A 25,501-nucleotide genomic window follows, 5' to 3' on the forward strand; every position below is an offset into this window, starting at 1 on the left:
ATAAAATCATAGGAGAATATCCTATTATTTAAACAAGGTAAGTGTAATCAGGCCTTGGGCCTCTGTTCAAGTTTTGGGCTTATATGGTTTTGTAATCTTTGTCCCTATGTGGGTTTGTACATTAATCAATATACTAAAATTACCGTTCCAAAAAATTTTTTTTTAATAAATTCTAAACAAATAAACTACAGTTATTAATGATATATATATATATATATATATATATAGATATATATATAGCAAATTTTATTACATACAGTTATGTTCATTTACAGAAATAAAGCTTTGGAAGTTTTTCTTTTCTATTTTCTTTTCCTTTCAAGTACTAATAAATAAATTGTTTTGGTTTTAATTATTAGTTTGTTTTTAATTTATATCTTCTAAAAGTATAAATTTTATTTGTTTTAATTATTTGTTTGTTTGTATATAATGTTTGTATCTCATGATGCTTTAATTATTAGTTTGTTTCTAATTTATATCTTCTAAAAATATAATAAAATGTTCAGTAAAATTTGACCTAATTTACTCTGTAAAGTGTATGTATTTTATTTTTAAAAGTTTGAGAACATAAAAGACACGTGAGGGTGATGATAGGTGTCACAGGAGTAAATTTTGAACACGAATCTAGTGGCCTGTGGTGGCACTAAGTCAGAAATATGAATAACTTTTCTTTGAATTTCTAACTTAGCTCAGCCAACTCACACTTGTTGCTTAAAATACACAACAAGTAAAACACTCTCACACACAAGTATAGTTGCAAGAATGTAAGGACAATAATACCCACGAATTTACAGAAGCGTAAGGCTTCCAACCTTTTACTATTATTCACAAAACAGTACAAGGAAATGCCTTAACCTGCAGAAGCATACAAGAGTCTCTTACAACACAACTCTGTGTCTCATTCTCAATCTGCCCTCTCTACAGAACCCACATTAGCAATGTATAGGCAAACTCTCAAAACTGCCTACAATTACCCACTAAAGTGGTGGATGATACCCATATCCACCCACAACTACCTACTAAAGTGGTGGATGACACTCCCATCCACCTAGGGTCATGTTGGCACCCTTTGCTCATGCCACTTGTCCACAGGAAGTTACACATTATCTGCCACCTTCTATATATCAGCGTAATGGAAGAAAACCGACTCTAACCACATGTGTGTTGTCCCATCAGATCTGTGCCACATGCATGGGAAGTTACTCAGCACACCCCCTACTCTCCATAATATATGCACACAAGTGGGAAGTGTTAGTAACTTTCCCCAACCAACTGAGCCATGCATGGGAAGTTACTTAGCACACCCCCCACTCCCCATAATATATGTACACAAGTGGGAAGTGTTAATAACTTCCCCCAACCAACTGAGCCCACTTAGCTATCTTCAGTAACCATCAACCATGACTTGTGTGGTCCATACTTTAAGTAACATCTGAGCTAACCTTGTGAACCTAACTCGTACCAAGCCCACTAATCTGTACCCACATATAAATGTCTCTGAGTGCACGGCGTGCCAAGCCATGCACGCCCGTGTGCACGTCCGAGTACACACCCTTAAGTGCGCTACTGCACGCCGGTGCGCACGCTGGTGCTCATCTGCGTGCGCCATACCTGAACGCTTGTGAGCACACGGCTGCACACCCGCGCCCACATCAGGTTGGACGCCTGCCCGCGCACCCGCCAAGCCCTTCGTTAGTTTGGATGCTCTTCTCTTGTGCCCTCTTGTGCATCCATTTTGGAGTGGTGCAACACGTGCCCATGCAAGTTGGCTAAGCCCTTTAAGCAAGCCATGCCATAGCCCAACTGATGTGCTGAACAGACTTTTCTCTAGTATAGTTCTAAGGAAAATCAACACTCTGACAGGAGTAGACATCACCTTTGCTTGAGGAATCATAATGGCCTTTCAGACCCTTCCCGACATCCAAATCGAGTGTCGTCTACGCCAACCATTTTATATGGACTCAAGGTACCTCCCATAAAGATCCCGAGCCAAAACTCCAAACTTCACTTTTTGCCATATTTACGAAAATACCATTGGGCACCCTTAATGCACACTGATAGCATCCCATGGTTGTCAAGGGCTTGTCAAGGTCCAAACCCCGTAACGGTAGGTCACATTATTCACTAATTCTTGAGTCCTTTTTCTCTCCGTGTTCACGAAACACTGCAAAATACCACCAATTACTTGGAGTTTGGAGATGATTGCCCATGCTTCATATAATTTCTTATAGGGTTTCTGTTGTGCTTCTAATCTTCTCATGTAAGTCTCTCTCTCTATATATAACTATGAGCATGAAATTTGGGCAACTTTAATTGGAAAACCCTTTTCATCTAGGTTGTGCATATAATTTGATGAAGCATGTGTATTTCAATAAATAAATATATATATATATATATATATTCCCCTAAATTGCCTGATTATGAGTCTATTTGTGAAGATATGATGAATTTATAACGCTCTGTTTGCTAGGGTTTTGTTTATAATTTCATGAAGCATGTTTAATTAGTTCTTTGTTGTTGTTTGCCTGTGGGTGTATTTGTTGAGATCTGACCTAAGTATAAGGTTCTGCTTGTTTTCGTAGATATATGTTATTAGAAAAAAAAATCTAGGGAAAAACTTATATAATGATGCAAAAAGACCACTGATTCATGAGATTTTGTACACTGATCAAAGCAAATAAGTACTAATGAACACTTTTGATTCATTTATTTACTGAACTTCTGATAACTAAAAATGGGTACTTGGTTTTTTTCTTTTTCCATTTTTTCCTAATGCGGGAGAATACTGTTGTTGTCTTTTTTTAATTTAAAAAAGCAAAATTTGGCACTTTGGTTCGGAGTACATGAGATACAGACATCATATAGCTGAGACGGTGTATCCTTTGTAGTAACTATATATATATATATGTATATATATATATATATTCTCCCAAAATTGCCTGCTTATGAGTCCATTTGTGAAGATATGATGTATTTATATCGCTCTGTTTGATAGGGTTTTGTTTATAATTTGATGGAGCATGTTAAATTAGTTCTTTGTTGTTGTTTGCCTGTGGGTGTATTTGTTGAGATCTGACCTAAATATAAAGTTCTGTTTGTTTTCATAGATAAATAGGGAAAAACTTATATAATGATGCATAAAACCAAAAAGACCACTGGTTCAAGAGATTTTGTACACTGATTAAAGCAAATAAGTACTGAACACTTTTGATTGATTTATTTACTGAACTTCTAATAACTAAAAAGGGATACTTTGTTTTTTTCTTTTTCCATTTTTTTCTAATGAGGGAGAATAATTTTGTTTTCTTTTTTTAATTAAAAAAGCTAACTTTGGTTCAGAGTACATGATATACAGACATTATATAGCTGAGAAGGCGCTAAATCTTGTATCCTTTGTAAACCAAATTTTGGCTTCTGATTTCACAGTCACCGATAACAAGTTTTCACAAAGTAATTGGGATATTTTCATGATGAAAATCACATTCACAAACTAGAAGAAGATAGGGGACCAAAGCCATGGTGAAGAAGGTAGAGAATATGATTCAGTCATCTGAAAGGTCCATGCCTCACCTTCCTTTGGATGTCATTATTGGTATACTCTCAAAACTGCCGTTCAAGTCTCTGTTTCAATTCAGGCGGGTATCCAAGTCATGGCACACTTTAATCTCCAGCTCTCACTTCCATCAATCAATCACAAACGCCAATATTCAAAGACAATATATGGTAATGGTCAATTTAGTCCCCCATCCCGGTCTATACACAGCAAGCCTTGGATCAGCTGATAATGACACTCTAACAGCAGTTACAGCAGTAAAGATTGACATTGTTTTGGGTTATTTTGAGTTAAAGCATCATGTCTGGACCATTATGATTGGTTCTTGTAATGGTTTGTTATGCTTTTTGGCAGAAGATGTCATATATATATTCAATCCCATAACGAGCGAGTGCAAGAAAGTGCCAGATCCGAAATTTGGTGCTGCAGTATATGGATTTGGCTATGATTGCACTGCTGATGATTACAAGTTGGTGTTGGGAAGAAAAAATAATCTCCATCTATATTCACTGAGAAGTGATTCTTGGAAAAAGATTCAAGACTTCCCTTGCAGTTGTAGTAATCATTATGAACTTTATGGTGCACTTTGTGGAGCATCGCTAAATGAAGCCATCCATTGGTTTGGTAGACAGCCAACAGTAATTGTTGCTTTTGGTTTTGCAGATGAGAAATTCTGTGAGATAAGTGTGCCTACTTTTCCTATGTTGGAAATAGTGGCCTAGTTACACACACAACACTATACTATTTGGAAGAGAATAGAAATGGAGGAAAATATTTCTTATTTCACTTGATAGAAAATGAGTACAATGCATGGGTTTATATAGGCTTCAAAACATAAATGTAAATGAAACTTAAAACCCCACTAACATATCATTTAGTAGGCAAAACTCTCACTAACCCACTAACATGACCATTTAGTAGGCAAAACTCCCACTAACCTACTAACATGACCATTTACTAGTTGTAACTTTCATGCCTCTTTATTTTACATAACCTTAACTCCCACTAAGACAATTTACTACCCACTAACATGCTAAATTAACACATGCATCATGGATAACAAATACTTGAAAATACTAAATACTAAAATCAAGTTTATTTTCAACACCCCCCTTTAAACTTGATTTTGTAACTTGAAAAACCTTCTTATTAATCTTGGGGGCTTGATCAAAAGTTCGATAGTTGATTTTCAATTCCACCTCCTTCAATAGCTTCAATCTTCTTGGCCATTTCCATTGATGTGTAAGGCTTGTGAAACTTCTTCAAATGCTTGTTTGATGTATAATCATATATCATCCTCTTTATACAAGCACACCACTGATCTTTTTTCTTCTTAAATTTTTTATTGATCTTCAACTTCACATATACTTCTTCTTTAGAGTCAAAAAATAATTCCATATTCACCCAACCTGTATCAATTACAAAATTCTCCAAACTATTTTTTAAAAAATAATATGAGAATTTCTTATCATCCTGGGCTTCAATCTCATACTTCTTTGGAACAACTTTCTTTAAGAGAAGTTCATCATTCTCCACAAAATAAGCATTATTTGATGAATATGAAGAAATAATAATTTCATCAAATAAGTCAAATATAACTTCTTTCAAGGTGGAATTTGTAACCATACCTGAAGATGTTAATTCACCAACTTGAACTTTTGCCTGTTCTTTAGCACTTCCTTCTTCTAAATCTTCTATTTTCACTTCATCCTCCTTCACTTTTTCAATCTCTTCTTTAACACCTTTTCTTACCTCTTCCTTATTCACCATTTCAAATTCTCCTTCAACTTTTGAATCTCCAAAATCTTCAACTTCTTTTGCACGATACACCTCTTCATTCTCCACAACTTTGTCTTCAAGACTTTCATAATCATCTTTCGTAAACTCATCATTCTCAAAGCATTGTACCCAATACTCCATGGGTAGTGATTCACCTCTATGATTGGAAACGATGGTCTCGAGCATCTTCCAAATACAACTTGGAGTTTTGGACTCTCCAAAATACTCCCAAATTTCTTGATGTATTGCCTTTTGCAACACTACCAATGCCTTATCTTCTTTCTTTTCATGAAGCTTGTTGGACATGCCATTCTTTGGCTCTTCTCCAACAACATCCCACAAATCGCATGCTTTGAGGTATGAAGTCATGATGATTCTCATTCTCTTGTAATTAGAGACCATCATCTTTTCACTAAGAAAATACATTTTCTCCCCTTCATCATCATCAAGGAGAAACATGTTTTTCTCAAATGTTGAACCTTCTAGGATCAACTTCATCTAGCCTTTAGGATCGTCTAGGCTCTGATACCACTTTGTTGGAAATAGTGGCCTAGTTACACACACAACACTATACTATTTGGAAGAGAATAGAAATGGAGGAAAATATTTCTTATTTCACTTGATAGAAAATGAGTACAATGCATGGGTTTATATAGGCTTCAAAACATAAATGTAAATGAAACTTAAAACCCCACTAACATATCATTTAGTAGGCAAAACTCTCACTAACCCACTAACATGACCATTTAGTAGGCAAAACTCCCACTAACCTACTAACATGACCATTTACTAGTTGTAACTTTCATGCCTCTTTATTTTACATAACCTTAACTCCCACTAAGACAATTTACTACCCACTAACATGCTAAATTAACACATGCATCATGGATAACAAATACTTGAAAATACTAAATACTAAAATCAAGTTTATTTTCAACATCCTACTGGTGTTACTAATGATATTGAGGTTGGGGTATTTGGAGGATGTCTTGGTATACTACGACGATGTGGTCATGACTTATGGCTAATGAAGGAATATACGGTGAAGCAATCTTGGAATAGAGTTGAGATTAATGTTCCAATTCAAAGGTACATGAAGCCATTGGCTTTGCTGAAGGAAGATGAAGCTCTCTTAGCGGTAGATGCCAAAAGATTAGTTTTATACAACATAAGAGAGGGAACATACAGGGATCTAGTTATTCGAGGTTCCCAGATCCGACCTGGATTTGTACAGCAAAGACCTATGTGGAGAGCCTCGTATCACCCATCATGAAAGTTTGAGTCAGAGACAAATTAAATCAAGAACAAGTGATAATATTTTGGATTTCATGTAGCAAATGACGGTTTATTATAGGAGTTTTAAATGGTGTTCCTTCTCATCTACATTTCCACTCCTTTCTTTTTGGTTGATTACTTGCACCACCATTCCCTGATGACATAATCTGTAATTTAATTTTATGGTAGTTAAGTTGTGGTTCATTTTCTCATCAAACATATAATCAAAGTTGCTCTCTGACGATTTCCTGCAAGTGACATGGTTTGTCTTGTTTAGTCTTTATGTGATACCAAGCAGGGCTACACACAATTCGGTGGGCTTCGTCCATTTGGGTTTGTATTGATCGAGAGGAGCAGCAGCCATTAATGATTGTTGGTTTCAGTTTGGTGGATGAGGAATTCTGGAAGATTCTGATGACTTTCCAGTTGCCAATGGAATTAGGGGTGTTAAGAGAATGTCTTTGTATGCTAAGTCGTTATAAGGGTGAATTTTGTGTGATGGAGGACTAGGCGTGACCGAGTCCTGGACTGAAGTTGTGATTGAAACTCCATCCTTTGTATGGAGTGATTGGTTTTGTTGAGGGGTGATGAATTAGTGAAGAATTATGAATATTGTTTGTGACAATCCAACAAATTTGTTTTATGGAGCACAAGAAAGAGGACTAGGTGGAGAGTTTCATATCACCCATCATGGGTGTCTGATTTAGAGACAATTTTTAAAAATTTTGGATTATGAATTACTGGATGATAGAACAATCCTAGTTATTCTTTTCTATTGTTGTATTATTATTATTATTATTAATAATTTTCTTCTAATAATTTTTTCCATCTCTGTTTGGGACCTTGCGTTTGAATGATATTTTATAACAAATCAAAATAATAAGAAGGAAAAAACATATACAAGGCTCTAAGAAGGAATACCTCCCTTGATATAGAAGATGAAAAAAATGTGTTAGGGCCAGAAGAATGAACAGAGTGCAAGGCATGTTCCAAATTAAAACCAGCACATTACCATGCATCATGTAAATTGATTCTATTGAGAATCTGTAAAATGGTTTATGGTAGTTAAGTTGTGGTTCATGTCTCATCAGAACACATAGGAAACATGATTTTTCTTGTTCGTGTCTTTTTGTGATAGCAAGCAGGAATGCACACAATTTGGTGGGCTTCGTCCATTTGGTGTTTCACGATAAGAACGAACTGGCTGAGGTATGATCGCCTGAGACCCTGAATAAACTGCTAGCGAGGTTTCGAGTGACTCAACCTGCCAAACTCAAGTGCGGCTTTAGACACATTTCAAGCTCCCTTGAAGTGCTAAGTCAGTCTACCTGAGTTATTGTTGATTGCGGGGCTTAACACTGAGCCCCCATTAGTGATTGTTGGTTGCCGCAATCACTATCGTGTTTTCGCTTTCTCCAAAAAGAGTGTAAATTATCTGTGTTGATCCCCTATCGTGAATGGCATATCGCAGACCATTTAAATAACAAGCAACTTGTTGCATCTCAATTTCCCTCAGGTTGTTCCGAGATGTCAACCGATTGAATTATTCCGTATAGGCATTAACGACTTCCTTTTTCGCTATCCTAATACTTTGGGAATAGAGTCTGCTCATAAAACGTTGCATCTTCTGCTAATAGCGCGTACATGCGCGAGCAACCTAAAGCAAACTAAATATAAAATGAGTGCAATCCGAGTTCGTAAGAAAACTAACTGCAACACGAATCCTTATAACATAAAAAAAATAAAATAAAATAAAAATAAAAATAAAAATAAGGATACTAATACTCGAAAAATAGCCTAAAAATAAAGTTTCTATAAAAATTATGAAAACATAGAGAAAAATACCTAATAAAATAAAATTACTAAATATAAAAAATGAGTGCAATCCAACTTCGTTTAGACAATGAACAAAAATTCTGAAATATTCAACAGGCTTCTATAAGACAGAAAAATCTCGTTTTGAGGCCCTAAACGATGGTTTTTCGTTGAAAAATAGGTTATATCACAGCATAACAGTGATTCTTAGGCCGTTTCCAGTCAAAAAAATTCACCTATCAAGTCAAAAATGCACACTTTGAAATCAACCCAAAAAATCTTTCAGCATGCCCGCAAAGACTTGAATAAGTAGTTGTACATCACTACTAGTTTACTAGAGCTTCTTCACTGGAAAATTTGCTTTTTCTCTAATTTGGCTAATTTTGGTTGCTGCTTTTAAGATATGTGATGGTGTGGCTTGGGCTTCTTGGGCCACAGTCACTCGTTTGTCCATTGTTTGTTTGGGCATGTTTTCTTCGAATGCCCTTCTTGCCGTACATTTTATTATATTTATAGTTTTCTACATTTGATTAACCTTTGAAAAAAAAACATTAAAAAAATGAATATATCACGATAAACCTGCTAAGTAAACAATGGTATCAAAAAAAGATGCATCAACATTGCACTTGATTTTGCCAAAAGGGGGAGGAGACCAAGAAAGATGGGAAACAGAAGGTTTAGGAATCAAATGCACATTCAAACAACACTTCTGCAAATCGAAAAAACTCCCAAAAGCTTTGGACTGCCTTGGAAGCCACAATTGAAGGATTCCAGAAAGCACCCTCAAAAATCAACCTGTTTCGAGCTTTCCATAAAAACCAACAGCAAAAGGAAGCCAAGCTCATCAAAGAAGTGCGTGCCATACGGCCAAAAGCAAGAGTAGGAAGACTCAACCAGCACTTTGAAAAAGAATGCACAACCAAATTTGAAAAATCCAAGCGAAGTGGAGTTAGCTTCCAAGTCTGCAAGGAGTGAGAACATTTAAAAAATAAGTGGATAATAGTCTCCTCCTCCTTACTACAACGAGGGCACATTGCATCATCAGTGAAATGTCAATGAAAACGCATGGAACCCAATGGAAGAACATCACGACAACGCCGCCACAAGAAATGATTAATTTTAGGAAGAGTTTTACAGTGCCAAATTTCTTTCCAAATTTTTCCCACACCAACTGGAGTAGGACAATGCAAAGACATAGCTAAATGATAAGCAAATTTAACAGTGAAACGACCCGATGTCTCAAGAGCCCAAATATAAGAATCAGGTTTATTATGGAGGCTAAATTGACATTTAGAAATGGCTACCACTTCATGGGAAAGAAAATTGAATGTAAAAGATCTCTATTCCACGAGGCCTATTGCATATCAATAAGGTCAACAACTTTGAATAAATGAGCTCGTCGAAATGGAAGTGTCGCAGAAAAACCTATATCCATTTATCATTCCAAATATCAATGGATTGACCATTTCCCACGGACCACATTAAGCCATGACGAAGAAGCTCTTATGTAGACCAAATACTACGCCATCCCCAAGACGGGTTTGATCCCAAAGAAGCCTCCAAGAAAGAACAAGATGGAAAGTATTTGGCTTTAAGGAGATGAAAAGCAATACCTCGTTGAGTAACTTGAAAATTCCAGGCGTATTTGGCCAGGAGAGCAGAGTTAAAAGCTTCAAAATCTCGAAAGCCCAGGCCCCCACTAGCTTTACTAGTTTTTCTCCAGGCAGTAGTTTTTAAGCAGTTTTCGGCTTCATCTCCATTGGTGGCTGAAGCATTCGCTTTTAGACTTGCTGTCATGTGGGCTCGGGTTTTTGATTTTCAGCACGTCTGGTTTGAATGTGATGCTAAAAATCTCGTAGACGCTTTGCAAGTAGGTTCTTAGTGCCTTTCTACCATCGCCCCATGTATCTATGATATTCGCATTGATCTGGAACTTTTCTCATGGGTTAAGGTGTCTCATGTCCGGCGGCAAGGTAATCGAGCAGCCCATGCTTTTGCATCACTCTCTTCTTCGTGCTTGTGTGCCGATTTTGCTATCTCTTGACTTCCGGCAAAGGTGCTTCAATTGGTGGAGTTGGACTACTGTCCTTTTATCTATTAGTTTTTCTTCTGTTTGCCAGGGAAAAAAATAATAATAATAATGGTATCACATGTGATGTTATATTTATCATATTGAAACAGTAAGAAGTCACATTTAAAATTAAAAAAAGGACTATGTATGAATTCTATGTTTAAAAGCAAGATGATAAGCAAAGCAAAGCAAACTGTTTCAAAAAATATGGAATTTGTAATGGTTGTAATTTATTTATATATGTATGTGTATGTGGTAGAAATAAAAGTTAAAAAGAAAAGAAAAGATTTTTTATTAGGTGGGACCCACATGTTGCATTTTGTGGCCTTAAAGCCATTTTTGGCTTATCAATTCTCATTCCTTTTCTCTCCCTTACGCTGGAATTTCTCTCTCTTCCTCAAATTTTCTTTTTCTTTTCTCTTTTCTACACAAGCTTCAAATCATGATTTCTCTCTCATTTTTGAGAGATTTTTGATGCCGTTTGCGGCAAATTAAAGAGCAAACTGAGATCTACATTTTGATCGGAGCAAATCTTTGTTTGGTGCACTTTGAAATTTTGAATTTGTAGGGCTTGGAGTAAAAATTTGGGGTTTTTCTTCAATCTAGAGGTAGGGGTATTCTAATTCACAATTTCTTTGATCCTTGTGAATTTTTCCTTCTAAAGTTGGTCATAAGCGTGCTTAGTTTTAGTTATTTTGAATATGGTGATTGTATGTAGTTGTATTCATGATGTTAAGTGATATGGTGTGTTAATTGAGCCTATGAACTTAATTAATTTGTTGTGATGAAAAGCATGCTCAATTATGGCAAGTTGTATATAAAATGTTTGTCAATTGCTATGTAAAATTGGGATTATTATTTGTGGAAATAAATGTAAAATTGGGATTATTAGTTGTGGAAATAAATGTAAAATTAGGATTATAGGTTGTAAAAATAAATGTAAAATTGGGATTATTAGTTTTGGCAATAAATGTAAAAATTGGAATTATTAGTTGCAAAAATAAATTTAGAATTTCTTCTCAAAATGTGAATATAATGTTGATGGAATGTCTAGTATTTAATTGTTGGATTTGCGAATTGAAAGTATGTAAAATGCCATGATTTGGAAATGCCATGATTTGGAAATATGAGAATGTGATATTGTGTGGAATTTCATGTTTTAAAACATGTTTAAATGATGCGGATAATATGTATGAAATTCTATGTTGTCATGGCATTGAAGGAATTGCATAATTCATGCATTGTCATTGGGAAAGTAAAGGGAAAAGTTTGTTTTCAAAATAAATGGAATTGTTTTTGGGAAAAAGTTTTTCTAAAAGTGTTTGCGAAAACCGGACACCCAGGAGGAGCCTAGTGGTCCATGGTGTTAGTGTAGTCTAAAGAGGAGTATGGTTGAGCTAACTAGGCCGGATGCAACGCCTTGGAAGTGCCTTGTGGTCGTTGATGGTTAACCAATCCTCCTTTCGTGACGCCTTGGAGGTGCCTTGGGTCGGATTACATTAACGGTTTGGAAGTTGAAACAGAAATGTTTCAGAACGGGGAGTGATACGCATGACATTGCATTCCATAGCATGGCATGGTTTGTTACGACTTGGATTATTGTTGTTAATGTTGTGGTTATATTTATCCCAGTAATGGCATGATTCCCTGTATTTTTTCCTATTCCTAATTTGTATTCACGGGGTCACAAGAGGTGTGTCTTAGGCACTACCTACTGAGCAATTTGCTCACCCCATATATTTAACATTTTTCAGGTCATGGGAAGGAAGTGGTGGACGCTCCTCCACAGGGTTCGATGGGTTAGTGGACTGTTTTGACATATCTTGTAACTATGATCTCTTTTTATTATTATTGCTATTACTATTTTTTTTTTAAATCCTGGGATGACACTTATATTATGTATTGACGAAGGAAAAGACAGTAGTGTCCTTAGTTGACCTCGGGTTCAGATAAGGATCCTGTTAGAGATTCGGACTCTCGGGTTCGGGTCATTACAAATTTGATGTCAGAGCAATGGTTCAAAAACCAGTAGGACGACGGGTAAAGGCCTACCTAGGGTTGTTTAGAAGGTGGATTGCATTGTTTATGTGCTTATGTGTTAAAGTGTTTGTTACCTGAGAAGCATGTTTACTTACTCAATTGCTTATGTGTTTATGGTTTTAAAAGGGCATGCTTATTTGCTAAGTGTTCACATGCTTGAATATTTAATTGCTAAAATGTTTGTTATATGGCCATGATGAAATGTATAAATAATTGAAAACATATTAATTATGATATAATGACAAGTGTGATTTAGGTAGTAACGGCAAGTCGTAGGTACAGTGTGTGCAGTTTTATTTTAAATAATAATATGACAAGTAGTGAGCACGGTAGGTGCAAGCATGTCTTGTGTGGTATTGTGATGGTTATTAGGCATGGTTATGCAAGTATTTTTTTAAAATGAAAGACAGGGTAAAAAATAAATAATTAAATAATTAAATAAATAAATGATGGGACATGATTGTATCATGGTATGGGATATGATTTTTTTATATATATATGTATACATGTACAGGAGTATACAGTTGAGTATGGATGGTTGTGTGGGTTTTGACTTGAGTAGGTGAGGAGCTCGGTTGCTCCAGAGTTGTTTGGGGTGCCGGTTCTTATCGAACGAACGGCGTAGACTTTTAGCTCATGGATTGAGCTATACAGTGTGTAATCATCCTGATTTTCTTGTTATGTTTTGTGCGGTACTTAGAGCACGACTATAGAATGGGTTCATATTTCATGACATGGTTTTCTTGTTGTGTGTGAGTTTCATGCATCGGTAGATGGGTTCCAGTGATCGTTGAGGTCAGGTGTGGAGAAAGGTATGACCTTAGGAGGTCAGCGTTTGTGACTTAGGTCACGGTTTGGTGTGGAGGTTCTTTTTGAACCGGTCGTGGTAGGTTTGACAGAAGTCATTTGAGTCACGAATATGGTCTAGTAGATATGTATTGCGTGTGTTCTGGTACGGTCTAAGAAAGTGTGTTGGTTACTGTTGGTTGAGGGGTGATTTTTCATTTCGAAAAGTTATGGCAATGTGCTATGGGTAATCGACTCTCAGTGGGTCGATTACATGGCTCGATGGATGAGCGGAGTTATAGGTTGTCATAGTTGTCGAAAGAGTCACAAGGTGAGGTATAGTGGTTAGTTTTAGCAGTGTAGTATGGGATTGCATGATAAGGTAGGTAGTATGGGGTCATTGGTATGTTTGGTTGTTGCAGGTGAAGTGATAGATGGTGGGTACTGTGTTACCAAATGGATTGTGTTTTGAAATTGAATGCTGTGGACTAGGGTTGTATTTCAATTGCGCCTGGGGTGTCAGAAGATAGTGTTGGTTGTTTGAGGATCTGAAGAAAAAGACTGAGGATTATAATGATTGGGATGAAGTTGATCTTTTAGGTTTAGTTGGTCCATTTGGCTTTTATCGGGGCCAAGGGGGTTTTGAGAAACAGGGAAGAAGGGAAATAGTGATGTTGAACCTGGGGTATGAAGCTTTCTTATTAAGGTATGTAGATTGTCTTGGGAAGAATGGTCGGAGTAGTCGATTAAGTGTTGGTAACTGATTGTGTTGTAGATGGTTTGAGAAGACAGTTGGGTGTTGAACATTCTGGTTTTTCTACTCATTCCTTTTCTTTGGGATCTGTCGGCATGGCATTGCCGTGTAATGGTTCTATCCTAGTGGTATGTAGTGGTTATTGTGGGAATTATCGAGAGTAAGGCATATTCTCTTGTTATAATGGTGTTATCTTAGGGATGTTTAAGGAGAGATCGTTTGGCGGTAGCTCGTTGAGTCGGTGAGATGTGAGTTTGAGTTGTCATTCGAGGATGATGGTAGTAGAGGCGTTATGGTATGATGTTTAGTATTGATGAGTAGAATGATTTCATGTATGATCTGAGGATAGATTAGAGATTGTGAGTTGTTTATTATGTGTTGTCAAGTAGGTGATGGGATTGTGCGCTAGTCGAGGCGATTATGGACTGTTTAGCCTTTTAGAGCCAGTGGGGACGATATTGCCAGTTATGTACCTTTTTCTTTTGACGAGTCAGTGGGTTGTTGTGGCTGAGGTCACGAGTAGGGTGTGCACGGTGATCGAGATAGTATCGTCTAGGAAGGTAGTAATGGAACGGGTGGTAAAGTGTCATTTTATAGCATATGAGTTGTCACTTAGGAGTGACAGGATGCGGTGTCCGATGGGTTGTGATCGTTTCTAGTGTTGGTATATTGTGTGTATTGATGCTCTTATCTGATCGTTGTGTTGTGAGTTATATCCTAGTGCTCGACAAATGGGTGGTAGGGATCTGATTGGTTTGGTTAGCATGGGTATTGTGGGGTATCGTATGCAAGGTTTCTGTGTTGATAGTGTATGATGGTTCGTTAGTGGCGAGGTCACCTAGAATTGAGTTCATAGTTTCGTACGTGTATCCCTTTGGTTCTTCTCTTTATGTGTAAGGAGTTTAGTTTATCCTAGGTGAGATTGGGTGTCCATGGTTGGACAGTTGGTGTGTAGCATGTGACAAGGTGTCGGGTGCATTCAGGTGCGAGTCGTCAGTCTCTTGTGAGAGCGGGGTTTGTTACCCTTCCTATTTATTCTGGTCCTGGTAAGGAAATCATTTGTCGTGAGTCTTGTTTTCCATTTAAGAGTTGTACATGTCCGTGGGTGGATGGACCTGTGTGTGATTTGTTATATTGTTGAGTTCATCGGTAAAGGTATGGTTGATTTAGTCGACTCACTCCCACAGAGGGAGATAAAGTCATCATTTTTTTTAGTAGTGCTTGTTTTGAGGGTGGTTTTGATGGCTCGAGTTGTTGAATAGGGATTGTGTTTTTGGTGTCTGGTACTTTCGGTGATGGCTAGGGGGTTTGTCATGAATTATAAGCTTGAAGATGGTTAGGTGATGTGATGTGAGTTATGTACTCGGATGTTTTTATAGGTGTTTGATTCGAGCAGTATCTTGAGGACAAGTATCGATGTCACCTTATAACTACGTGATTAAATAAAGTGAATATGGGGATTCCATTAAGGAATAATGGGAATAATTGATTTTAATTTTAAAGTTTCAGGCATGAGACGGTCGTATTATGTGTTTTGAAGAAGTAAGAATTGAACTGAATGATATTATGGAGTCGTCTACCTAGTATAGGTGCTATGAGATCATTAGAAGAGTTTTACGCTGGTCGATGATTCTGATGTTTGGTGCTGTGTTATTACTAGCTTGTCAGGGTTGTATGATTAAAGCATGATTGGGATTTTTTGTAATAACATAATTTTAAAAGACTATTCCTAGAATTTAATTTATGGTTTATTTGCATTTTATTTGCTTATTTGCGTAATAGTTTTATTTAATTAATTGCTTAATGGTTTATTTGTTTAATTAGTCATGTTATGTAATTATTTGCTTAAATTGTTTTTGGTAATGGTTTATTTAGTTATTTTTATTTAATTGTGTTCATTTAATTGTTTAATCGTTGTTATTTAATGGAAATTTAAATTTAATGGAATTTAGTTTTTCTGTTTTCCACGTGAATTTAGGTTTGCAATTCACATGGGTGGCCGACGTAGGTATATATCCTAGGTTGGTTTATGGGCCGAGATGGGTTCTGGCTTTAAGGTTACAAGGATTAGGGTTCAGAGTTAAGCTTATAAATATATTACATGCGGAAAGCTTAGGGTTTTTGATTCATAGCAGTTAACTCGGAGACGTGAATTGAGTTCTGTGAAAGACACAAAAACTGTGAGGTACAGAGGGAGAACAGAGGAAGATAGGAGGTGTCTCTGGGTTGAACCAAGGCACTAGGGCAGCAGACTTGCAATTTAGGACACAAACATATCACTACAGAAACTGAGAATTTAGAGTTTCAAGTCTGAAACTCAAAGGCAAGTTTTTTTTCCTTCTTTTTCCCTTTGCCTGTGTTCTGTGCACCTAGGTGGCCTCTAGGATTTAATTAAGAATTAACTAAGTTTCTTATGTACATTTGATGGTATATCGATGTTCTGTATGTGTGAAAATTTATTCAGTTACAGTTTGTGCGTGTTTGTGATTTATTTGTTTCTTGAAGCATGAAAAATCTGATGAATCTGTAGCCTCTGTTTTTGTATTTAACTACTATAAACACATCTTGGGAATGATACTGGACTTAGATGGAACTCTTAGGATCAATTTAAAACCAACTAGACAGGTTGTGAATGGTCGGAAACACTCAGAAAGTTGTAGGAGCAACAGAAGTTGAAGGAGGCTCGAGGAGAAAGAGAGAGCCGGCTCTGGAATGCAAAGAGCCAGCTCCCCCATCAAAGAGCCGGCTCTAGGAGAGGTAGAGCCCGCTCTACCCTCCTAGGAGGCGGCTCCAGGTGAATTTAGAGCCTGCTCCAAAATCTGGAGAAGGCTCTTTCTCACGTATAGTTTCAGAACTTGGTTTTTTTGATAAATTTTGAAACTGTAGGAATTGGGGACTGTTTGGACTGAGTTTGGGACTTCACTGCATGACTAAAAAGTTAATCCTAGGTATTATTAAGACCTTTAAAGGACTAAAAGCTTATGTTTAATCAATGGGACAAACGGTATAAAATTTCTAATTCTCTATACGGCTAACGGAGGAAAGATGGATTAATTGCCTAACTAAATTTTGGCAATGTAATGGGATGTAGGATGGTTATAAAAACCTACTTTGAATGCATGATAGGGTCCTCTATATATTTATTTTTGATCTATATATGCTTTGGGATCTAAATTATTGAAACAGTAAACTTTTCTACTATTACATAGATTACTGTTGATTTTCAATTGCTAGTATAACAAAACCATTTATGAAATTATTTGGATACTAGTTAGGACTGTAAATTACTCAGTTATGATTTATATGTTATAATTTGCATGGATATGGAGGATTGTATGCACCGGTATGGGACGGCGGCATACTGGGGACGGTTTAGCTCAAAACGCTAAGACCTAACCTACTGGATGGAAAATATGGATTGTAAAATATTGAATCCATTAATGTGTTTGAGTTGAATCAACTGACTAGGTTAAATGACTCCCTGGATTAATTGGTTGTGGTTAAGTCACTTCAACTGAATAAGTTGAGTGCTTATCTGGACGGTATTTTGTATGTCTCCTCATTGAATAAGTGAATGACATACTATGGTTTCGGACATACTTTAGATATATGATTATGATACCACAATATGAGCGTGAGTCTCAGAGTCATTGGTTAGGGTACGTATATGCAGTGGATGCGTAGCTGGATTTAGTTGGTAGGTGTACCCTGTTAGGTCTAGGTACTCATGCCCATCTTTGGGTGCGTTTTCGCATGTTGCCTTCTATTCAGGTTGAGACCTCTACTATAGTCCAGTGAATGTCCTTAGTGTGGATATATATGTATATTTATGGATTATGTAGTTATGTTGAGGGTATCTAGGGTGTATCTGCGTATCGGGCACTATATGGATTATAGTTGGACTAAAACTTGCATGTAGGCCTGACCCACTTCTTTATTATTCTTTTCAGGTAACGGACGGTTCGAGTCTCAAGCTTGATCGTGCTAAGCAGGGACTCTCATTCATTCTACCGACGATGTAGGATTTCACTTCATGATTTAGTTTTGGAATATCTTTACTTTCAGTTTTTCAGTTTCAGTTGGAGTTTTATTTCGGGGTCCACTAGTTGGATTCCCAAGTTGTAACCTTGGAGGTTTTTGAGCTGGATTATTGAATCTTTATTATTTGAGGATTTTATTTTAGTTTCTATCAGCTTAAACTTCGTTTCTTATTTCAGTTTGTATTCTGTGTTCATTATAAAATATTAATTGTTTGATATTCCTCGGGTTTGGGCCGGTGCCTGATCAACCCGTGTCTCGGATCTGAAGGGTATCACAGTTGGTATCAGAGCACTTCAGGTTCAAGTGTCTCTAGGACGTTTCGTATTAAGACTTCCGCGTAGCGTTTTCTTTTGATTAGAGCTTAAGTTTAGGATTCATTGTATTCCTTTGCGGTTCGTTTAAACTCGTACTGATATCTGTCTTTCTTTGTTAACAGCATGGTTAACGCTAGAAGATGACAGATGAACAGTCAACAGAGGAGAATGGCTCATAGGCAACAGGAATGTCTGCGGCGTCAGGGAGAGCAACATTTGCCAGAGTTTTAGGATGATGGTCAGTTCCATGAAGAACAGGAAGAAATTCAGCAGACTCAGGATCAGGGAGGAGATCCAGAGTTTACTCCTCACATCAATGACCTTATTGCTCGGGCTATAGAAGCTGGGGTAATAGCTGCACTTCGGAATCAGCCTCAAGTACAGCCGGCACCGCTACTAGCACCGGTTGTTCAGACTGATACTTGGGAGAAGGCTAGGAGTTCTTTCCACAGAGAGGAGCCCACCTGAGTTCACAGGCTCCACCGATGCGAGAGCAGCTCACCAGTGGAAACAGGACATCGAGCGACATCTTCACTTGGTTCAGTGCATGGAGGTTCAGAAGCAGATGCTTGCTACCTTTAAGCTAGTTGGGGATGCACTACAGTGGTGGGAGTCAGTTACCACCATAGCGGAGAGGATGGCTTTGATTTATGATGAGTTCAGTGCACGCTTTAATGAAAAGTACTTTCCTTATGCAGTTAGGGCAGCTATGAAGACCGAGTTTCTAAATCTGCAGTAGTGGAATATGACAGTGGCGAAGTATGAGTAGCAGTTCACACGCTTGTCTTTCTTTGCACCAGAGGAGGTGGATGCAGAAGAGAAGAAGCGAAACAGTTTTGTCAAGGGACTGCTGTGGTCTATAAAGAAAGCTATTACAGGTAGTCCAGCCTAGACTACCTATGCTCAGGTGGTAGACGCCGCTCTACAGCAATATCGGTTGACTGTGGATATCAGATAGGCTAAGGGTGAGAAGCGGGGTGACAGAGACTCTGCTAATCAGTCAGCTGAGAAAGGGAATGGGAACGGACACCGACAGAACGACAAGGGTAGATTCCAGGGACAGCAACCTTGGAAGAAGCACAAGGGTGGTTCAGATACTCCCAAGGATGTGGCACCTATTCAGCGTCAACAGAATGGGGGACTACAGGCAAGACAGGGTCAGCCACAGGCTAACCAACAGAGGAGGCCATTTGGTACTTTCCACGGTAGTTGTTATACTTATGGAAAGTATGGTCACACTTCTAGGCAGTGTCCTACAGTCAAACAGAGACAGGGACAGGGACAACATGTGCAGCAGGACAGAGGGCGCCAGTGCCTTTACCAGCTCCAAAGGTTCCACGGATTCAGGGACAGACACATCTGGCTTTACCGGCACCGTCGCAGCCTCAGGGACAAGCACCGCAGTAGTTACATTATGGCAGGGTGTACAACCCTAAGGCACTGGATATGCAGGCACCTCAGGCTGTTGAGGGTAAGTTTCCTATACATAGTTTTCATGGACGTGTTTTATTTGATACAGGTGCTACACACTCATTTGTAGCTAGGACTTTTGTATTTTATCTGGGATGAGGACTAGGGTATGCACTAGACCTCAGGGTATTTTTACACTATTGGGCGATACAGCTATTATACATGAGAGTGATGGGCCTGTGACACTAGATATTGGCAGACTCAGATTTCTAGCTAACCTATCGGTTCTGGACATGCACACTTATGATGTGATACTTGGGATGGATTGGTTGTCTCACTACTATGCCCAAGTTAATTACTTTGATAGGTCTATTGTATTTACCATACTTGGTCAGGACATGTATGTCGTCGTTATGCCACGTTCTAACGGGGTCGGTAGCACCTATTTGTTCCATGTGGAGGAGGAAACGGAGGAGAGGACAACTGTATCATTGGATAACATGCCGATTGTACAGGATTTCCCGGATGTATTTCAGGAGATTCTAGGGTTGCTACCTAGTCGCGAGATCGACTTTGTTATTGACTAAGCTCCAGGCACTGCGCCTATTGCTAGGGTACCCTATAGGATAGCACCGATGGAGATGAGAGAGTTGAGAGATCAGATTCAGCAGTTACTCAGCCAGGGTTTTATTCGTAGAAGTAATCACCTTGGGGAGCACCGATTCTGTTTGTGAAGAAGAAGGATGGTTCGCTTCGCCTGTGTATAGATTACATGGAGTTGAACAAGGTTACTATTCGTAACAAGTACCCTCTACCCAGGATCGATGATTTGTTTGATTAGTTATGGGGAGCCACATACTTCTCTAAGACTGATCTACGTTCTGGGTATCATTAACTGAGGTTTAGGGAGCAGGATGTTCCTAAGACAGCGTTTCTCACAAGATATGGTTCTTATGAGTTCCGTGTCATGCCGTTTGGGACGACTAATGGACCTGCAGTGTTTATGGATTTAATGAATAGAGTCTTTCGGGCTTATTTGGATCAGTTTGTCATTGTCTTTATTGATGATATCTTGATCTATTCTAGGTCTGAGGACGACCATGTTAGACATCTTCACATAGTCTTGCAGATGCTTCGTGAGCACCAGTTATATGCCAAGTTCGAGAAGTGTGAATTTTGGCAACGGGAAATGAAGTTTCTGGGTCACATGGTGTCAAAAATGGGGATAGCGGTTGATCTAGCCAAGGTTTCAACTGTGGTAGAGTGGGGACAGCCTATTTCACCTACCGAGATTCGGAGTTTTCTCGGTTTGGCAGGATATTATCGTCGGTTCATCCAGGGGTTCTCCAAGATAGTAGGACCACTCACTCATCTGACCAAGAAGGGTGTACAGTTCGTATGGGATGAGTACTGTCAACGAGCTTTTGATGAGCTGAAAAGGAATTTGACTTCTGTACCGGTTCTGGCTACTCCTCATAGCGGGATCGAGTATCTTGTGTACACAGATGCTTCATTACAGGGTCTTAGTTGTGTTTTGATACAGAAGGAACGACCGATTTCTTATGGATCTCGGAAGCTTAAGCCTCATGAGCTTAATTATCCAACGCATGATTTCGAGTTAGCAACTGTAGTCTTTGCCTTACGTATTTGGAGGCATTATCTGTTGGGTGAGTCCTTCAGGTTATTTAGTGATCACAAGAGTCTGCAGTACTTGTTCAGTCAGCGGGAGCTGAATATGAGACAGCACAGGTGGTTGGAGTTTGTAAAAGACTATCATTTTTCTATATAGTACCATCCAGGGAAAGCGAATGTGGTGGCGGATGCACTCAGTCGCCGACCTGTTGGTAGTCTTTCTGCCCTATTCACTACTGAGTGGAATGCGTTGAAGAAGGTAGATGAATTATCGGATGCTTTCATGGATTGTATGGTAGTTATACCTTCTATCATTCACAAGGTTTTGAAGGCACAACTCACGGATCAATAGTGCATTGACAAGGTTGCAGAGATAGATTCCGGAGAGGTTCCATTCTACTATGTTGGGCTGATGGAAGTTTGAGGTACAAGGGACGGTTAGTAGTACCTTCTGTTGATAATTTGAGAAAGCATGTGATGACTGAGACTCACCACTCTGAGTTTTCTGTTCATCCAGGAGGCGACAAGATGTATTAAGATATGAAGCGGCAGTTTTGATGGGCAGGTATGAAGAGGGACATTGCTCTATTTGTCTTATGATGTAGTACTTGTCAAATGGTCAAGATTGATTATCAGAGGCCAGCAGAAGCTCTACAGCCACTACCGATACTGAAGTGGAAATGGGAGAGCATTTCTATAGATTTTGTGGAAGGGTTGCCAAATTCTTTCAAGGATCACAATTCCATTTGGGTTATTGTGGACAGACTAACGAAATCAGCTCACTTCTTGCCTATTCGCACTGACTTCACTTCGGAGCAGTTGGCAAGGCTTTACATTTCAGAGATTGTGAAGTTGCATGGCATTCCATTGTCTATCATATCAGACAGAGATTCGAGCTTTGTGTCGGGATTCTGGAAAAGTTTTCAGCAGGCTTTGGGTACAGAGTTGCATCTTAGCACTACTTATCATCCTTAGACTGACGGACAGACTGAGCGGGTGAATCAGATTATGGAGGATATGCTTCGGTCCTGTGTTCTTGACTTCAAGGGCCATTAGGAGGATTCTTACCCCTTGTGAAGTTTACTTAAAATAATAACTTCCAGAAGACTATTGGGATGGCACCATTTGAGGTGTTATACGGTCGACCGTGTCGATCGCCTATTTGTTGGATAGAGGTTGGTGAGAGTAGATTCTTGGGTCCTGAGTTCATCGAGAATACTTCAAAGAAGATTGTTCTTATTCGAGATCGCATGCGTACTGCCCAAAGTAGGCAGAAGAGCTATGCTGATCGTCGCACTCGTGCTTTGAAATTTCGGGTTGGGGATCAGGTGCAACTTAAAGTGTCGCTTATGAAGGGTGTAATGCGCTTTGGGAAGAAAGGGAAGTTGTCACCGCGGTTTGTCGGTCCATTCATGATTACGGATCGAGTTGGAACTGTCGCTTATCAGTTGACACTTTCGGATAATTTGGATTGCGTCCATAATGTGTTCCATGTTTCCATGTTGCGAAAATTTCTGCGAGATGAAGATCGGTATCAGCATATTGATGTTGGAGAGATTGAGTTGCAGCCAGATGTAACTTATTTGGAACCACCATGTCGTATTATAGATCGTCGAGATCAGATCCTTCGTAACAAGGTTATTCTATTAGTTCGTATTCAGTGGAGTCATCACAATGAGGCTGAGTCCACTTGGGAACGGGAGGATGTGATTCGCTCGCAATTTCCTAACATATTGGATGAAGGTAAGAGCGAATTCCGAGGACGGAATTCCTTTTGTTAGGGGGGAAGAATGTAATACCCCTAATTTTAAAAGGCTATTCCTGGAATTTAATTTATGGTTTATTTGCTTATTTGCGTAATAGTTTTATTTAATTAATTGCTTAAAGGTTTATTTGTTTAATTAGTCATATTATGTAATTATTTGCTTAAATTGTTTTTGGTAATTGTTTATTTAGTTATTTTTATTTAATTGTTTAATCGTTGTTATTTAATGGAAATTTAAATTTCATGGAATTTAGTTTTTCTGTTTTCCACGTGAATTTAGGTTTGCAATTCACATGGGTGGCCGACGTAGGTATATATCCTAGGTTGGTTTATGGGCTGAGATGGGCTCTAGCTTTAAGGTTACAAGGATTAGGGTTCAGAGTTAAGCTTATAAATATATTACAGGCGGAAAGCTTAGGGCTTTTGATTCATAGCAGTTAACTCGGAGACGTGAATTGAGTTTTGTGAAAGACACAGAAACTGTGAGGTACAGAGGGAGAACAGAGGAAGATAAGAGGTGTCTCTAGGTTGAACCAAGGCACTGGGGCAGCAGACTTGTAATTTAGGACACAAACATATCACTACAGAAACTGAGAATTTAGAGTTTCAAGTCTGAAACTCAAAGGTAAGTTCTTTTCCTTCTTTTTCCCTTTGCCTGTGTTCTGTGCACCTAGGTGGCCTCTAGGATTTAATTAAGAATTAACTGAGTTTCTTATGTATATTTGATGGTGTATCAATGTTCTGTATGTGTGAAAATTTATTCAGTTACTGATTGTGCGTGTTTGTGATTTATTTGTTTCTTGAAGCATGAAAAATCTGATGAATCTGTAGCTTCTGTTTTTGTATTTAACTACTAGAAACACATCTTGGAAATGATACTGGACTTAGATGGAACTCTTAGGATCAATTTAAAACCAACTAGACAGGTTGTGAATGGCCGGAAACACTCAGAAAGTTGTAGGAGCAACAGAGGTTGAAGGAGACTTGAGGAGGAGGAGAGAGCCGGCTCTAGAATGCAAAGAGCCGGCTCCCCTATCAAAGAGCTGGCTCTAGGAGAGATAGAGCCGGCTCTACCCTCCTAGGAGGCTGCTCCAGGTGAATTTGGAGCCTACTCCAAAATCTGGAGAAGGCTCTTTCTCACGTATAGTTTCAGAACTTGTTTTTTTTAATAAATTTTGAGACTGTAGGAATTGGGGACTATTTGGACTGAGTTTGGGACTTCATTGTATGACTAAAAAGTTAATCCTAGGTATTATTAAGACCTTTAAAGGACTAAAAGCTTATGTTTAGTCAATGGGACAAACGGTATAAAATTTCTAATTCTCTATACGGCTAACGGAGGAAAGATGGATTAATTGCCTAACTAAATTTTGGCAATGTAATGGGATGTAGGATGGTTATAAAAACCTACTTTGAATGCATGATAGGGTCCTCTATATATTTATTTTTGATCTATACATGCTTTGGGATCTAAATTATGGAAACAGTAAACTTTTCTACTATTACATAGATTACTGTTGATTTTCAATTGCTAGTATAACAAAACCATTTATGAAATTATTTGGATACTAGTTGGGACTGTAAATTACTCAGTTATGATTTATATGTTGTAATTTGCATGGATATGGAGGATTGTATGCACCGGTATGGGACGGCGGCATACTGGAGACGGTTTAGCTCAAAACGCTAAGACCTAACCTACCGGATGGAAAGTATGGATTGTAAAATATTGAATCCATTAATGTGTTTGAGTTGAATCAACTGACTAGGTTGAATGACTCCCTGGATTAATTGGTTATGGTTAAGTCACTTCAACTGAATAAGTTAAGTGCTTATCTGGACGGTATTTTGTATGTCTCCTCATTAAATAAGTGAATGACATACTATGGTTTCGGACGGACTTTAGATATATGATTATGATACCACGATATGAGCGTGAGTCTCAGAGTTATTGGTTAGGGTGCGTATATGCAGTGGATGCGTAGTTGGATTTAGTAGGTAGGTGTATCCTGTTAGGTCTAGGTACTCATGCCCACCTTTGGGTACGTTTTCGCATGTTGCCCTCTACTACTTATATTCAAGTCAGGTCAGCTGAACAAGTTGAATGACTTATGGATGATTAATTTATACTGAATAGGATGGTTACTAGATTTTATATATATAAGTATGGTGCCAAGATATGAGCTTGAGTCTTAGGATCAATAATTAGGGTGCGTATATCGCTAGGGATGTGTAGCTAGATATAGTGTAGTTGTGTACCCTGGTA

The 25,501-nt window shown here is 38.3% G+C and overlaps 1 protein-coding gene across 1 annotated transcript; it reads left to right on the forward strand.

Moving 5' to 3' along the window:
- Positions 1 to 3,516: 3,516 nt before the first annotated feature.
- Positions 3,517 to 4,275, forward strand: LOC132273146 (F-box/kelch-repeat protein At3g06240-like). Its single transcript, XM_059774170.1, has one exon. It carries the CDS (start codon positions 3,517 to 3,519, stop codon positions 4,273 to 4,275), a length of 759 nt encoding a protein of 252 aa, XP_059630153.1.
- The last annotated feature ends 21,226 nt before the right edge of the window (positions 4,276 to 25,501 follow it).

This window comes from Cornus florida, unplaced genomic scaffold, assembly GCF_030987335.1.
Source record: "Cornus florida cultivar Cherokee Brave unplaced genomic scaffold, ASM3098733v1 CherokeeBrave_3.0.0_Hap2_Chr09, whole genome shotgun sequence".
NCBI classification, from domain to species: Eukaryota; Viridiplantae; Streptophyta; class Magnoliopsida; order Cornales; family Cornaceae; genus Cornus; species Cornus florida.

Excerpts from the sequence above, each read along its gene's own strand:
- LOC132273146 (XM_059774170.1), top strand. The coding sequence starts at position 3,517 with ATGGTGAAGAAGGTAGAGAATATGATTCAGTCATCTGAAAGGTCCATG.